The sequence below is a fragment of the Scyliorhinus canicula genome, chromosome 12 (genome assembly GCF_902713615.1).
Source record: "Scyliorhinus canicula chromosome 12, sScyCan1.1, whole genome shotgun sequence".
Taxonomy (NCBI): domain Eukaryota; kingdom Metazoa; phylum Chordata; class Chondrichthyes; order Carcharhiniformes; family Scyliorhinidae; genus Scyliorhinus; species Scyliorhinus canicula.
Genome location: NC_052157.1, coordinates 26881073 through 26898213, shown reverse-complemented (window position 1 = coordinate 26898213; position 17141 = coordinate 26881073). Strand labels below are relative to the sequence as shown.

The following is a 17141-nucleotide window of genomic DNA, read 5'->3' as shown; positions in this document are numbered from 1 at the left end:
CCGGTTCTTCCATTTCACCAAGGCCCGCAACCTGCCCTACTCCATTGAGGTCAGGACTGTCACCAGAGACTGCCAGGTCCGCGCAGAGTGCAAGCCGCGCTTCTACCGGCCAGAACGAGCGCACCTGGTGATGGCCTCCCACCCCTTTGAGCGCCTCAGCATGGACTTCAAAGGGCGCCCTCCCCTCCACCGACCACAACACGTACTTTCTGAATGTAGTCGATGAGTACTGCCGGTTCCCTTTCGCTATCCCTCCACAGTATCTTCACTCTCTTCAGTTTTCCCACCTACGTCCACAGCGATTGGGGATCCTCCTTTATGAATGATGAGCTGCGTCAGTTGCTGCTTAGCAAGGGCACTGCCTCGAGCAGGACAATCAGCTACAACGCCCGGGGAAACGGGCAGGTAGAGAGGGAGAACGGGACGGTCTGGAAGGCCGTCCTGCTGGCCCTGCGGTCTAAAAATCTCCCGATCTCCCGCTGGCAGGAGGTCCTCCCCGACGCGCTCCACTCCATCCGACCGCTCCTGTGCACCGCGACTAACGAAACCCCCCATGAACGTCTTTTTGCCTTCCCCAGGAAGTCTACCTCCGGGGTCTCGCTCCCAACATGGCTGACAGCTCCTGGATCCATCCTCCATCGCAAGCATGTGCGGACCCATAAGTCGGACCCTTTGGTCGAAAATGTCCACCTCCCACACGCGAACCCGCAGTACGCCGACGTGGCGCACCCCGACAGGCGGCAGGACACAGTCTCCCTTCAGGACCTGGCACCCGCTGGATCCCCACCCATGGACCTCGACCCGACACCCCCCCACAACCCCACTCCGGTTGCCTCATTCATCCCTGCGCCACTCACCCTTCCCCCAGCGAACCTCACCTCAGTCCCCACCCCAGGAGAATCCGTCCTCCCACTGGTTCCACTTAGGGGTGACGAAGACGAGGACAACACGCTCCCGGAATCACAGGTGACCAAGTCAGCTCCCACATCTCCACCAGGACTGAGGCGATCACAGAGGTGTATCAAGGCCCCCGACAGACTGAACTTGTACATTTTTTTTCCACCCCCCCCCAGCCAGATTCTTTTTTTAAACAGAGGGTGAATGTTGTAGTCACCACTCGCTGTAATATATGTTTTACGAGAAGACACATATACTAGAGGTACATGGGTAAATCTCTGCCTGCTGGCTCCGCCCAGTAGGCGGCGTATAAATGTGTCTGCTCGCCGGTGCTGCAGCCATCATAATCAAAGACCCCTCCCACCCGGCTTACTCACTCTTCCAACTTCTCCCATCGGGCAGGAGATACAGAAGTCTGAGAACATGCACAAACGGTCTAAAAAACAGCTTCTTCCCCGCTGTTACCAGACTCCTAAAAGACTCTCTTATGGACTGACCTCATTAACACTCTGCCCCTGTACGCTTCACCCAATGCCGATGTTTATGTAGTTACATTGAGTACCTTGTGTTACCCCTATTATGTATTTTCTTTTATTTCCTTTTCTTTCCATGTACTGAATGATCTGTTGAGCTGCTCGCAGAAAAATACTTTTCACTGCACCTCGGTACACATGACGATAAACAAATCAAATCCAATCCATTCTGGCAGCAGCTACAGGAGGCACAACATCTTTGCTCAATAAAGCCTCGATTATTCCACTACTCTCGTCTTTGTGGTAATTGATAGTGCATCAATTGGCATAACCAGCTATGCCCACATCCTGTAAATTGAATTTAAAAAAAAATCAATGTAGGATTGCCAGTCTGCTTGAATATCCCTCCAGCTTGTCACTGCTCCGTATTTCTTCCAGGTTTTTCCATGCCCTGCTTTCCCAGAAATATGGACTGCCACGACCCTCTGAGAGCTCTGTCGTAGCAGTGTAGATTCAGGGTGATGACAGGGCATGTCACTATTTCATGGCACAAACAGCTGCATTGTAAGTTTAAAGGACCAATTTGTTAGCGAACGTGTGAATGGATAAATGAGTGTGTGGTTAGGGGGCTAAGGTGAGTAGGTAAGTAGGTAGGATGGGTAGGTAACTGGGTTGGTTGGGTAGGTAAGTAGGTAGGTAAGGTAGCTTGGTTAGTGGATAGGATGGTTGAGTTGTTTAGTGGGTGAGGTATGTATATATAAATATATATATTATATATATATATATATTTTATATACACACATAAATATTGCTTCAATATTAGCATACAAGTAATAAAGCACTCTTCCAGGAAATTCACAGGGAATATTTTTTAGCAGATAACTCGCAGGGACACCAAAGTATTTAAACACTTTATTTAATCCTTGTAACACATAGCGATGAAATGAACATTTCAATAAGACATGAAGGATTAACTTTGGTTCAGAAGAGAAAATGCTTTTCAATATATTTTCTACACATGTCACATTCTGATGCAACAGTAAAAAACATGATCAATCAGATGGGAAAATAATATGGGAAATTCCTCTCCCTTAGGTGTCCACGTCGTGCTTCGATTAAGTGCTATAGTGACATCTACTGGTAGACAAAAATTCTCTTTTGTCATTAGTGATATTCAGTTATACCAGTATGTGTGTACATCAGTCATTTTGGCTGTTCGATAATTCCACAATAGACCATTTCATGTCACTAAACCTTGCACTAACTGGTGGTTGTACTGCTGGTGCTGGTTTGATATCCATACCTGTTATAGAATGGCACAAGCTGGTTGCTCTGCTTTGAACTAAAGCTCTTGATCACTCTAAACCTGTGCAAAGTGAAGCTGTGTTTGAAAACAAGGAGATCTTCTTCCACAACACTGTCAAATATTAAAAATCAACCAAAGATCCCTCAAAAACATTCACCTTTCTTAGATGACTCTATTTTGAGGGCAGCAATATTTATTGTCATTTATTTAAGAGCATTGTGTTTAAACATCCTAACAGTTTCCAGAAAATGGGTCTTGCTGAATAGAATCACAGTTGTTCAGATAAAAGGCTTACTTACTATACATATAGAATTAATCTAATACTATCAATGTAACTAGTAATTAGATTGTCGTTTCAAAAACAAGAAAATCAACTACCTCAAATTTACTAAAATATTTTACCTGAACCAAATTGTATTGCAGGTTAGGGTATAATTTTAAAAAGCAGAGACGTATGCATTGGAGGAACTTGAACACAAACAACTAACACAACTACTTCTTCTATCAGGCAGGAGATACAGAAGTCTGAGTACGTGCTCTAACAGATTCAAAAACAGCTTCTTCCCCGCTGTTACTAGACTCCTAAATGACCCTCTTATGGACTGACCTCATCAACACTACACTCTGTATGCTTCATCCGATGCCGGTACTTATGTAGTTACATTGTATACCTTGCCCTATTATATATTTTCTTTTATTCCCTTTTCTTCCCATGTACTTAATGATCTGTTGAGCTGCTTGCAGAAAAATACTTTTCACTGTACCTCGGTACACATGACAATAAACAAATCCAATCCAATCGAAATAAATGCTTAAAAAGGAACATTACAGAATCGTACGTGGAATAAATTACATCCGTGTGGGGCATTTTTATTACGGGCGCGATTTTCCATGCAACCCGCCATGTACTTCATGGCGTCGGAGGTGGCATACCATTGGCCAGTGGCAGGATCGTCCAGACCCTCCATTGTCAATAGGGTTTTCTGTTGAACACACCTCTCGCCGCCAGGAAACCCTTGGGGAGGGGATGTGCCATTGGCAAGACTGGAGGATCCCACCGGCGTGAATGGCCAGAAAAGTCCAGCCTACATTTTGCTACCATTTTCAAGTGACTCTAAAATCACCCCAGAGACCACAAACGCGCCTTGGAAGCTCAGAAATGAATGCACTCAAATAAAAAAGAATGAAACAAATGTAAGTTGATTGCAATTCTCCCTAGGTGCCTAAAAGTAGGGGGCAAGATTCTCCGCAAATGCGGAGAATCGTAAAGGCTGCTGTGGGACAGGCCGTGACCCACGGCAGCCTTCACGGCCACTTCCGGGGCCGATTCTCCCCCCCGGGCGGGGCCCCGTGCGTCACGGCGGTGCGGCCTTGACGACGGTCGTCAAGGCCGCACGTCAAGCGTCACGGTGACTGACGCGGCCGATGACATCAGCCGCGCATGAGCAGGTTGGACAACGCCAACCCACGCATGCGCAGTTGGCGTCTTTCTCACGTCTTGCCGGGCGGCGGAGGGGAAAGAGTGCGTCTGTTTTGGACGCTGGCCCGACGATCGGTGGGCACCGATCGCGGGCCTGTCCCCTCCCGAGCACAGTCGTGGTGCTCCTGTGCCAATCGGGCCTCTAGATGCCCCAAACGGGCATCTGGCGCCCGTTTCACGACGGCAGCGGGCAGGTGTGTTTCCTGCCGTGTTGAAACGGGCGTGAAGGCCCGGCCGCTCGCCCCATCGGCCTCGGAGAATCGCCGCTCGCTGTAAAAAACGCGAGCGGCGATTCGTGGTGTGGGTCGGGCGTGGGGAGGGGAGAATAGCGGGAGGGCGTGACAAATGTCGGGAGGCCCTCCCGCTATTCTTCCACCCGGCATGGGGACGGAGAATCGCGCCCAGGTTATTTGATGCTGCAGCTTTTATATATTTTCCACTTTCAAGACTATATTGCTGACTTCAATGATGCAGTGGTGACCTGAAAGTTGAACTGTCACGTTATAAATGAACAAATCCCTCTATTCAACACATAAGTTTTAGAAATTGTCTTATCTTTGTGTCAATTAATATTATGCCAATGTAAGTATTATTTTACCTGAAGTTTTGTTGTTGCAACAGCAAATTGTTGTAATTTTCTGAATGAAATGTATTACTAGCAACATTGTTGTGGAACAAAAGACAAGCATTGGACCGGAATTCAATGCTGCTGATTTATCAATGTAAGAACCCAATGTGGACCAAATGTCTGCCATTCCGATGAACAAAGTTTAGGAAAGTTTATGCCCATCATCTGTGTTGTGTTCTTTGTTGCATTCCTTTTTGTAAGTTCCAAATTTCCCGATGAATAGCAACGTTGAAAACCATTAACCAAGTAGCTTTGCAGCATGGGAAAGTTGACAGGCTACTCTTCTGCAAGCACAGAAATCCTATTTCAAATGCTGTGAGGTTTTTAATGAGAATCTTCTTTACCCACATCCTAAATCTTAATGATGCTAATATTTCCCCATCACTACCAAAGTAAATTAATTCATTTCTTTGTCAAAAAAAGGGAACCATTTTGACCTTTAAGTGGAACACTGCCTTCGGACTAAATGGATTCAAAAAATAGATTTCAATGATTTCTGATCAAGAATACTGAATCATAAAAGTTTCCAACATAAAAATGGAATTGTCAGTGTTTGCAATTATCTTTCTGTCTGTTCATTTAAAAACTATTGAAACAATAGGCGCAATCCAACGGTCACACTGCGCTTGAAAAGCAGATTGCCATGGCGCAGCGTGGCCATTAAAAGCTGGGAGACCCCGCTCCTGGGATCTATCCGGCTTGCAGCGCCTCGTGGGATTCAATGCAATCTCATTGCAATGCAAATCTCGCCCATTGTGGGAGGGTGTCACGTTTTAGCAATTCTGCATATTAGAGCAAGACAGCTTGTCTCACTCTAATATTCAGTCTCCTGAGGTAACCGAGGCCTTGGCATCTATCCCCTTCGCCTCAGAGACCTCGAGTGAACACTGTTCAGCACTGGTCCCCACAAACTGTGACCTGATGGAAGGGCATTCGTGGGGTTCTCCAAGGGGATTGGAGGCCTCCAGGTGCATGCCCTTTGGGTAGGATGGCACCCTGGCACTGCTGCTGCCACCTGGGAATCTTGGCAGTGTGTAAATAACAACACAAAAAAGTAGAATGGTAAAAGAAGGCTTTAATAAGCAGAGAACTAGCCTGTTGCCGAGACGGGTGCTTACTGGATGCCGCCTACAGGGTCCCCCAGGGTTCCAAGCCCAGTCTTAAAGGGGCATCACTTACATGATGATAAGGGTACAGTAACCGTTCATCACACAGTGTCAGCTTGGCACCCTGGCAATGGCACCTGGCACTGTCAAGGTATCCAGGTAGCACTGGCACGGTGGCAATGCCAAGGTACCATCTGGGGCAGGGGCAGGGAGCCACCTTGCACTGATCCTGACCACCCAGGGACCTCCAATGGTCCGGGAGACCCCCGGGTGCCATTCTGCCTGGTCCACTTTTTCTGCACCCACATTGGGAAGGTCAGTGGATCCCGCAAGGCCGGTTTAAAACTGGCTTCGGCTTTTGGTCCCACCCCTTGTGGGCGGGGACCTGACTCAGACACCTTCTGGTACTTGGTTGAATCCCGCGAGGCGTGAAAACTTCAGGGATACCAGTGAGAGAGCTCTCCCTGCATTCACCGACCGCATTGTGCTCGAGTGAGAGCGCAACGCAGCCAGTGGATCGCGTCCTTCACCTTTCCTTTGTTATTTTTTCTCAGATGTCTTGCCTGATGGGTGACAGTGCAACATACAACCTATTTAAAAAACACGGGTAGATTTACACTGATAACAAAACCGTAAGGAACTTAGTAAAATAGAGACAAACGATCAAAGCTTTTTGTCTTGCACTTGTCACGGACCAGGGCTTAGAAACGCCAAAGTGTATTTTGAAGTTCATCTGACCTATAAACTTTATGTTGAATTTGGCTAGGATGAGCATAAAAGCCTTCACTTCAGGTGTGATTCATCAGATTTCCTAGGCGCTTTAATCAAAACAAGGTTTATTCTAAGAATGTAGTTAACATACAAACAGCAAGAATTTTTTTATCAATTACAAGCATAAAGATAACACCTATAGTAATCTACGTATATAACACTTAATTAATTCCCCCTTAACTGTTCCAATTCAATAACAAAATCCTTTTCAAGGTGTGGCCCAGCACACTGTATTCTCACTTGACTGGGACTGGCTCTTTCCCTGAGACTCTGATCCAGTTTCAACCTGCAGTTTCAAACTCCTTCCGGAAAACAACTTTATCTTTAAAATTACCATGACAGTTTGCCACACCCAATGTGCTTTTCACTGGAACAGTTTATAAATGGATACTTACATGACACACTCATCAGGACAGCTCCTAAGAAATTGGCAACAGTAAACAGGGAACTACAATTCATTCTACATGAGAAGAGAGTGCTGATTGAGTCCGCTTGCTAACCATCGGGCGCGATCTTCCCAAAAGGGAACAAAGTCCCCGAGCGAGAGCATTTAGCCGCATGATTCCCGGCACTCGCAGCACCAAGGAACACGCGACTATTCAACTTGCGTTGAATAAGGGGCCTGAACGGGGAATGCACGGCCGAGGTCGCACATAGCCCTCGTTTTTTACAATGGGAAGCACCACACCCCTCTCTGCACCAACCCCCCAACACCCAAACTGGGCATTCCAGGCCCCATTGCGCACATGCAAAAAATGCTACCTTGACACATTGGCAGTGCCAACCTGGCATGCTGGTTGTGTCCAGGCGAGCTGGCAGAGCCAGGGCCACGGTGCCACACTGGCAGTGCCAGGGTACCCAGGTGGCATCAACAGTGCCAGGGCACCACCCTGCCCAAAGGGCATGCAGCTGGTGGCTTCCGGTTCCCTTGGAGGCCACCACGAGTGCCGTTCTGTCTGGTCCCCATTTGTGGGGATCAGTACCAAATGGCACTCGCCTGAGGTCTCTGAGGCAAAGAGGTTGAATCCCAAAGTCTCAGGTACCTCGGGAATCTGCACACTAGAATAAGGCTTACTGCCTCGCTCTAATATAATATGCAGACTTGCCAAAAAGTGATACAGCCCTTGCAATGCCTCACAAGACTGCATTGAATCCCACGAGGCGTTGTGAGCCAGGTAGATCTCGGGAGTGGGGTTTCCCGGTTTTCAACAGCCACGCTGCACCGCGATGAGCTGCTTTTTGGGTGCAGCTTGGCCGAAGGATCACGCCCTGTGTTTTGAAAATTTCTTACAAGCTGCCCTGTTGACTGCAAGATGAAAAGCTTTGATAACATGTCTGTTTTCAGCGATATTCAAGTTCTGTAATACCAAATGATTTAGTAAAGGCGAAGACAGAGGTGAAGAAGTGAAGCAAAGAATTCTACAGCTTAGGACATAGGTATCTGATGAAAACTAAGTCATCAATAATGGAGCAATTAAAATTGGGGTTATGCAAGAAACCAGAATTGGAGATGTGTAGAGATCTTGCGGGGCTGTACGGCTGATGAAAATAACAGAAATATGGTTGGTAAGGGAAAAAAATCATATGCAATTATATAGTGCTTTTATTTGTGTTTCAGGAAGGCACACCAACTTCCAGTGTCTCGACAAACCACTCCAGTTTTATCCTACTGTCCAGTGCTCCACCTGAACATGGTAATGAAAAGGGAGTCAGGGTCTACCTTCAGTTGAAGACTCCATCACTTCTTTTTGCTTATATGAAGAGATTATAGGCAGTAAAATAACATAAATTGGAAGAAAGGTAGCCTACCTAATTTTAATTCTAATTCATGCTGAATTTTTTCTTTTCTGTCAGGTCCTTTCTTGTTGATTGACTTCTCTAGCCATTCCAGATTCCATTTTTTCCATGATAATGGTTCTGGCTTTAAGCCTATAAATTACAATAAAAAAATTACATTGGGATAGTAAGGTGAATTAAGAAAATACACCTTATACTTTATGTCAAAAGTTGTCATTAAGGATTTAATAATACTTACTATTAATAAAACTATAGATTTGTTGCTAATAAGCCTAAAAATATTACTTGATTTTACATTTTAAATAAGATGCACACACACGGATGGTTGGAAATTTTGGAAATTAATAGCACAAATCTTTGCACATTTTGTTTATTTGTTAAGGTCTGGAGACATGCTGAATTTCAATAATGCGTAGTTCCAATAAGTTAATTCACTCCTTTCCCGACGCATGCACTACATTTTTGTTGGGTATGCTTATCTGGCAAACTCATACAATTGAAAACAACATTTCACATCAAGTTGGGTTTGAGGTCTATATCATGCCTTTTGGGGATGGTTATGAAGTGAAATACCACTTTTATGAAATTAACCCACGCAACAAAAATCAATTTCCTCTGACAAACAATGACTAAGGATGCTCTGCTACCCATGCCAGCTAGTGTGGCCTGATTATAAACCTCTGGATCCATCATGGCACATTAAGTTGCAGCATAAAGGACAGAATTTAAAATTAGTTTTTTTTTAAGGGTGGTCACATTAAAACTCTCTGAAACTAATTTACAAAGTAATTAGCAGTAATAACTCATTCATGTCCCAATTCATATTTGCACACAGTCTCACAGTTGAAGCACTTATAAAAATCTATTGGCACTTGGCTCTTCTGTTTTTATGAACAATGTTAATGTTTCTGGATTTAAATGCATGATATCTTCAGGGCAGTTTGGTATTAATGTTGCATCCATGATTCCAAACATACTTAGTTCCTAATCCTTGGTACATGACTAGAACCATTTAATGAATGTTGGTCAGAAATTTGTTTACAATAAGGGAAAATATGTGGAGTTCTTGTGCAGCCTGGAGCAGCCAGATGATGAGAACAATTTAAAACATCAAAACAATGGCAGACTAAAACTATTATTTCCCAGTTTTTCTTTTCTGTTCCAGTAGACTCGCCAACTTTAAGGGCATTTAAGTGGTCACTGGATAGACATATGGATGAAAATGGAATAGTGTAGATCAGATAGGCTTCAGATGGTTTCACAGGTCGGCGCAACATCGAGGGCCGAAGGGCCCGTACTGCGCTGTAATGTTCTATGTTCTATGTTCTAATTGAAGGCAGTGGCTCATTGTGGATAATTCCACAGGAAGCCCTTGGTGCCTCTGCCAGCTTGCCATTCTTTATGTATGTAAACAGGTCATCTGACTTTGGAAGATTTCCTAAGGGTGCAATTCTCCAGAAAACTTTCTAAGTGTTGTAGCGAGCGGGAATGGCGGCAAGCTTCCCGGCGCTCAGCCCAGCGAGGCCAGCAACGCTATTGAACATGAATTGGTCCACTTAACGAGGCATCATGGGCTTCTCACCACAAATGAAGGCTCGCCAGTTGATTCGCTGGCACCGGCTCGAGAAGCACTTAGGCTGCACTTGCTCAGCCAACCCCAGCCAACTCTCAACAATGGCGCCGAGGAGACCATTCCCAAAATTCGGGGACACTGACCAGCGGAGGCTGCTAGACACCATGAAGCCAGACGGGATGTCCTGTTCCCCGAGGGCCCAGGAGGGTCAGCCATAAGGCAGCCAGTGCTGCCTGGGATGAGGTGGCGGCGGCTGTGAATGCCGATAGAGTGACCAGGAGGTCTGGCCTCCAGTGCAGGAAGAAAGTCAATTACCTACACCGGCAGCACGAGTGTGAGTAGATACCAATGCCAACCATCACCCCTCCCGCCCCTAGACCCGTCCACCCCCACGGGAGCATCCACCCCAACTCTCCATGCAATTCCCAACTCTCCCGCCATCCTCTCCCCCTTCAATCCCTCCCAACCTTCCCTTCACACCCCTTTCCCTGTGGCTAACGATGCCCTCTCTGTGTCTCCTCACGACAAGTTCTCCCATAATCGCCGAGAGGGGGCCCAGACTGGCAGAGGTGTGCCAAATATAAAAATTCTCACCACCTTTGAGAAGTGTGTCCTGGAGGTGACCAGTTTGGCCGAGGTCAGAGTGGTCACCCACACGGGTGGTGGCGGATGCCGCAGTGTTGAGGAACCACCGGGCTCCACCCGGGGCACCTGTCAAACGTGAATTGTTATTGCCTTACGGGCTGACTGACCAATCACTCCCACTGACCACTTGTCCATTACTCAGTATTCCGCATGTCCTGTAGCTGAAGGCACCGACCCATCCCAGGTGATCCCCTCTCCAGCCTCCCAGGAGACCACCTTGGAGGAGAGCTCCGAGGAAGCCACCATAATACTCATGGCACATCTGTCATCCCCACTCTCCACCAGCACAGGTACAAGTACCTCGGTGGGAAATGTTAGTGGTCAGGCTTCTGCCGCACAATCTGGTGAGTACCACATTGCTGCTGCTGCACATCAGGTGGACACAGGAACCCCCAGGCGAGTCAGCAGTCGGAGGTCTGATGGGTCCCAGGATCCAGCTGCATCCCAGCCTGATGCTGAGCCTCTGGAACAGGATTACCCAGAGCTGGAGACTTTAGGGAGCGGCCGGGACATTCAGAGGGAGATGTCAGTGACACTCCAGCAGATCCAAAACCGCTTGGAGGAGTCCCAGAGGCTACGGGTGCTGGGGCGGTCGCCGGCAATGCATAGCACCAAGGCCAACACTGCTAGGATGGCGATCGCAGTGGAGAGCCTGGTGCTCGATGGCGGCAGCATTAGTGAAGATGTCCAAAGTGTCGTGCTGACAGTGACGGTCGTGGATGAGGGTCTTGACAGAATGTTTGCCTCATTGGGGGATGTCACCCAGTAAAAGGGCTGACCTTGATGAAGTTCTGAGGGACATGTCCCGCTTTCAGATTGGAATGGCCGAGGCGCTGCAGAACTTGTCTCAGTCGCAGGTGGGCATTGCAAAGGCACTGCAGAGCATGGCCCAGTCACTGAGGAGCATTGCCGAGGGAGCAGACCATGGTGAACCTCCAGGGCTGGCAAATCCAGATTATGCACTGGCAGCTGGGGCTCAAACCAGCTGCCCCTCCGTCCTAAAGTGAACTCTCGGGCCCTATGGGCACCGTGCAGGAGGAGGGGCTGTTGGGTGGCAACCTGAACCTGTCCCATGGAGTGGAATGGTAGCCATCAGCTGCCCTGAGTTCCACCCCTCTGATGAGGCCACGTCTCACAGCCAGCACACGGGACAGGGCTGCATGCCAGTGTATGTGCCACCGAAATGTGCGGCAAGGTCCTCCGGCCCCAGAGCCACCAGGGAATGCCGGCTGGGCATCGAAGGCCATGCGATGTAGCCACGGGATGTAAGCAGTGTGGTGTTGCCTCCGCAGTGTTCAGCACAGTGTCCAGGCACTGAGGTCTGATTGGTATGCTAGGCAATGATTCCCACATGCTACATGGCCTGCCCACCCACTGGAATCCACTTGGGTTATGTGCAATGCTAACTTAACTACGATTGCCAATTCCCTATTAGCAATAGCGTTCAGCCGCACTGCCAGAGTCCTCGGCAATCGGTGGGGGTTATTGGTGGTCAGTGAGGTAGACGGGTTGCCCCCATAACAGGTAAACATGATCCAGGGTTGACATGGTGGTGCCATGAGCGGTTGCCCCCCCGGTTGCCCTGCCAGCGCCTCCCCCTTCCCATGGCAGCCCACCCCTGTGGAGGGTTCCTCACCCTAGCCGAGCTTTCTCCCACCCTTTGCTGAGCACTGGGGCAGCAAGCCCATCGCCCCCGGGTTCTTTGCCTGTGAGCAAAGGTGGCTCCCCACAGAAGCCCTTCCGCCAGATTCACGTTTTTAAAAAGGAGTACTAATTGGGGCCAGTGTGACCACTTGTTGGGGAGGCTTCTGAATGACGGGAGGCCGTAGGATAAGGGGTGGCTCCCATTAATTGTATGGGAAAAGGGCTTCAGCCATGCTACGGCGAGATCCCAATTTCACCTACAGGAGCAGGCCAGTTGCATCGCAAACTGTTTGGCGCCTGGCCCGGTTCTCGTTGATGGTCTATCCCACTATTCACCGGCCTCGTTTTGCTTGAGCGAAGGCGTGGTGAGGCTGGAAAATAGCGCCTTAAATGTCCACAGAGACACACACAAACTTTGCAGCGTAAGTAATGTGTCAGATGCACAGAGGTTAGCTGATTTTCTTTCACCCTTCCTATCCCTAGGGTGCTGAGCTTAAATGTAGTGGTCTCACCACCTTCTATGTCTGCATGTGACTTAATGCAGAACTGGATGAAACTAGAGTCATTCATGGTCTGATGGCAATGTATCAATGAAGGTGGTGCAATTAACCACTGAACCTTTAAGCCGGTTAAATCTAATGCAAATCTAATCCGTAAAACAATTTCACCAATACATCTACAGCAGGTATTTTGTGATTGTGACAGACCACAATTATTTATTGAGCCTTTTGAAAGAAGATAGGGCAATTCCTCCTTTGCCTCTGCCCAAATACAGCATTGGCATCCTACGAATATTCCTTAGAGCATCACCCTAGATCGCGAATAGCCAATATTGATGCCTTGAGCTGTCTCCCGCCTCCCACAAGCCTGGCTCCCTTGCCTGCATTAGAAGAGGTCATGATGACTTTGAATTTCTTAGAAACCCCAGCGGTAAAACAAATCAACACGTGGACACAAAAGGACTCAATGTTATGAAGGCTAAAACACATGATCCTGAGCAGCGCAATCCGGGGACAACTCTCTGATGATATGAAGCCATATCTCACAAAGCAAGAAGAAGTTAGTGTTGAAATGGTATAATCTTGTAGGGATTCCGGGTGCTTGCTCCTCGCCCAGGATGGCATGCAATCTTAATGGAGCTACGTAATGCTCGCCGAAGCTACGTTTGGTGGCCCAGGCTCAACATGGACATCACAGATTTGGTAAAACATTGTAAATTATGACAGGAAAGCCAGAAAATCTCCCCCCTCCCCCCCCCCCCCCCCCCCCCCCCCCCACCTTCGGCGACCCTACACCCATGGGTGCTGGTGCATGTAGACTTCGCTGGGTCTTTCTTGGGTTCTATGTTCCTGATCTTGGTGGATGTGCATTCCAAGTAGATGAAGGTACATCGCTTGGCCTCTACGACCTCCCACGATTAAGAAATTTCGACAGTTTTTGAACACTTGGCATCACCGAAGTCTTGGTCTCTGACAATGCCACAGCCTGTGGGGAGTTTCAGGCTTTCATGAAATCAAATGGTGCCAGGCACATTAAGATGGCGCCATATTATCCGTCGTCCCACAGTTTGGCAGCGTGAGCAGTGCAGGCCTTCAAAAATGGTATGAAGAAGAGATTCCCGCACTTTGATTTTCATTTAAGCCATTTCATTTTGCAACAACCCAATGGCTCGCAGTACATTTGAGGAATTGAGTGCTTTTTCATCTCGTTCCATGGGCTTCAGCGACAAGATTACATTTTGCGATCTTATTTCTGTCTCCTTTCTTTGTCTGCATTAGAGCTTTGTCCTTGTCCATTACTTTCTTTTGTCTGTTGGCCATGTCTGTCTCTGGCAAAATCTTAACTTGTTTCAATTCTGCAAAGTTCTACTCATGGCTTCAACATCTGTTGCAGCTTGGAAAGTTCCACGGCATTTCCTCTTTTCCATTCAGCTGATTCTTCAGCTCTTTAGTCTCTTTCTTCGGCTCCCCAGCTTTCTCTTGGAATATTCAACATTGCTGATTCTACCAACCGGTTCTTTAGTTCATTCAGTGACAATACATTGATTTTGCTCCTCAATGTAATTTTCCCGAGGAACAAACTTTGATTTGCAGGACCCCCCACTAGGTTTTCCCTTTCTTTGTGAAGCTCAATTGCTTCATCTTGGGTTTTCTTGTAATTCAACAGAGTCTCTCTGAGTTTCTTCTGTTGTTCTTCTATTCTGCTTTACAATACAGTCTTCATTTCTTCAGGCTGCTGAAAGGTTACATACAACTTTTGCATTTGATCCTTAAGGAAAATTTCTTTTTTTTTAAATAATTTTTATTCAAATTTTTCAACAACAAATTTTCTCCCAACAAAAAAGTAAATAAGGTGTAGAAATAAACAGAAAGAGAAATCCCCCCAATACAAATCAATAAATTAATAATTTAATGACAATACAAAAAGGAAGAAAATAGCGATCACACTGTCGCAAAAACAAACCCCCTTAACGGACCCCGAACACACCTCTCTCCCCCCCCCCCCCCCCCCCCCCACCACCACCACCCCTGGGTTGCTGCTGAGACTGACCACCCTCTAACCCTCCGCCAGAAAATCGAGAAAGGGCTGCCACCGCTGGAAGAACCCTTGTACCGGTCCCCTCAGGGAAAACTTAACCTTCTCCAGCCTGATGAACCCGGCCATGTCATTGATCCAGGCCTCCGGGCTCAGGGGCTTCGCGTCCCTCCACTGTAAGAGAATCCTGCGCCGGGCTACTAGAGTCGCAAAGGCCAGGGTACCGGCCTCTCTCGCCTCCTGCACTCCCGGCTCCGATGCTACCCCAAAGATCGCGAGCCCCCAGCCCGGCTCCACCCTGGAACCAACCACCTTGGACAAAGTCCCCGCCACCCCCTTCCAAAACCCCTCCAACGCCGGACATGCCCAAAACATGTGGTTGTGGTTCGTCGGGCCTCCCGAACACCTCTCACACCTGTCCTCTCCCCCAAAGAACCGGCTCATCCTGGCCCCAGTCATGTGCGCCCTGTGCAGCACCTTCAGCTGAATTAAGCTGAGCCGTGTGCAAGAAGAGGACATGTTCACCCTCCCCAAGGCGTCCGCCCACGTCCCATCATCGATCTCTTCCCATAGCTCCTCCTCCCACTTCGCTTTCAGCTCTTCCAACGAGGCCTCCTCCTCTTCCTGCATCAACTGGTAAATTGCCGAGATCCTACCCTCACCGACCCACGTCCCCGAGAGCACCCTATCCTGCATCCCCCAGGCGGCAGTAGCGGGAACTCTGCCACCTGCCGCTTAACAAACGCCCTAATCTGCATATACGTAAAAGCATTCCCAGGGGGAGGCCCCACTTCCCCTCCAACTGCTCTAGAGTCGCAAATTTCCCATCGAGGAAAAGGTCCCCCATCCGCCTAATGCCTGCCCTATGCCGACTCAAAAACCCACCATCCATTCTCCCTGGTGCAAACCGGTGATTGCCACGTATCGGGGCCCACACTGAGGCCTTCACTTCCCCCCTGTGCCGCCTCCACTGCCCCCAAATTTTGAGGGACACCACCACTACCGGACTCGTAGAATACCTTGCCGGGGGAGTGGGAGCGGGGCCGTCACCAATGCCTCCAAACTCGTACCCACACAGGACACCACCTCCAACCTCTTCCATGCGGCACCCTCCCCCTCCATCACCCACCTACTGATCATTGCCACGTTCGCAGCCCAGTAATACCCACACAAGTTGGACAACGCCAAGCCGCCTACTCCCTTCCTCGCTCCAGGAATACCCTCCTCACTCTCGGGGGCTTCCGCGCCCACACGAACCCCAGAATACTCTTGTTAACCCTCTTAAAAAAAGCCTTCGGAATCAATATGGGGAGGCACTGGAAAAGAAACAAAAACCTCGGGAGCTTAAGGAAAATTTCAACAATTTATTTTCTAGTTGATCTCTTATCATCTCATGCTGCATTCTGTGCATTGCTTTGTGCCTCCTGATAGTTCTAATGCAGCTTTTTCTGAAGTAGTATTCAACATCTTTTTTTATCTCCTCATGTTTTTCTTTTAGGGCAATGGTTTTTTCACTTACCTTTTGTGTCTGCTGTGGTGTTAGGCTGCACTTCTGATCAAGTTCTTTCAATTCAGCTTTGATACGAACATTTTCCTGTGGAATAGCTTCATTTTCTTTTGGCAGGATTTTTTTGGGTTACCTCAGATATATCAGCTTCATTGACAGCCAGCTGTTCATTCTGCACTACCAGATACTGTCGTAGTTTGCGAAATAGTCAGCATTTTCAAAAAAACTGTGTCTCAGTCTTTTTTTGTCTTCTGCACTCTGCTCTTCGGATTTTGTACGTCATTGCACTTATATGGTCTGTGACCATCTTGTGGATTTCTTATATATTATCTCCTTCAGCCTGGGATCTCCTGTCTCCCTCACCTTGAGGTATCACTCAGCCTGGGGTCTCCTTGCCCCTTTGATATTTTATTCGGCTTGCACTGCTCTTTTTTATAAAGTCTACATTCTCCACCATATAGAGTTCAAAATATTTGTCAAAGGCTTTCAATTTCTCACCAAATATGGCTGAGGATTCATCTATACCTTGTTTTAGGATTATTTCATCTGCAAATATGGCAGTTAAGTATAGATTTGTATTAACTTATTTTTTTGGCTTTCTTGCTTAATCCTGATGTACCCCTGCAAGCTAAAATAATTCTTCAATTTTGGTAAAATAAGCAAAATACTGTGGATGCTGGAATCAGAAGCAAGAACAGAGAATACTGGGAAAAAAACTCAACAGGTTTGGCAGCATCTATTAGGAGAGAATCAGAGTTAATATTTCAAGTCCTTTGACT

At 47.7% G+C, this 17141-nt stretch overlaps 1 protein-coding gene across 1 annotated transcript in view; it reads right to left on the bottom strand.

The window, feature by feature from the left end:
- Positions 1-17141, bottom strand: part of LOC119974891 (protein FAM227B-like) — a 396828-nt gene that overhangs the window by 285912 nt on the left and 93775 nt on the right. Inside the window, exon 10 of the mRNA XM_038814226.1 lies at positions 8471-8590. Coding sequence (XP_038670154.1) covers positions 8471-8590 — 120 coding nt within the window. The remainder of the gene's footprint in view (positions 1-8470; positions 8591-17141) is intronic.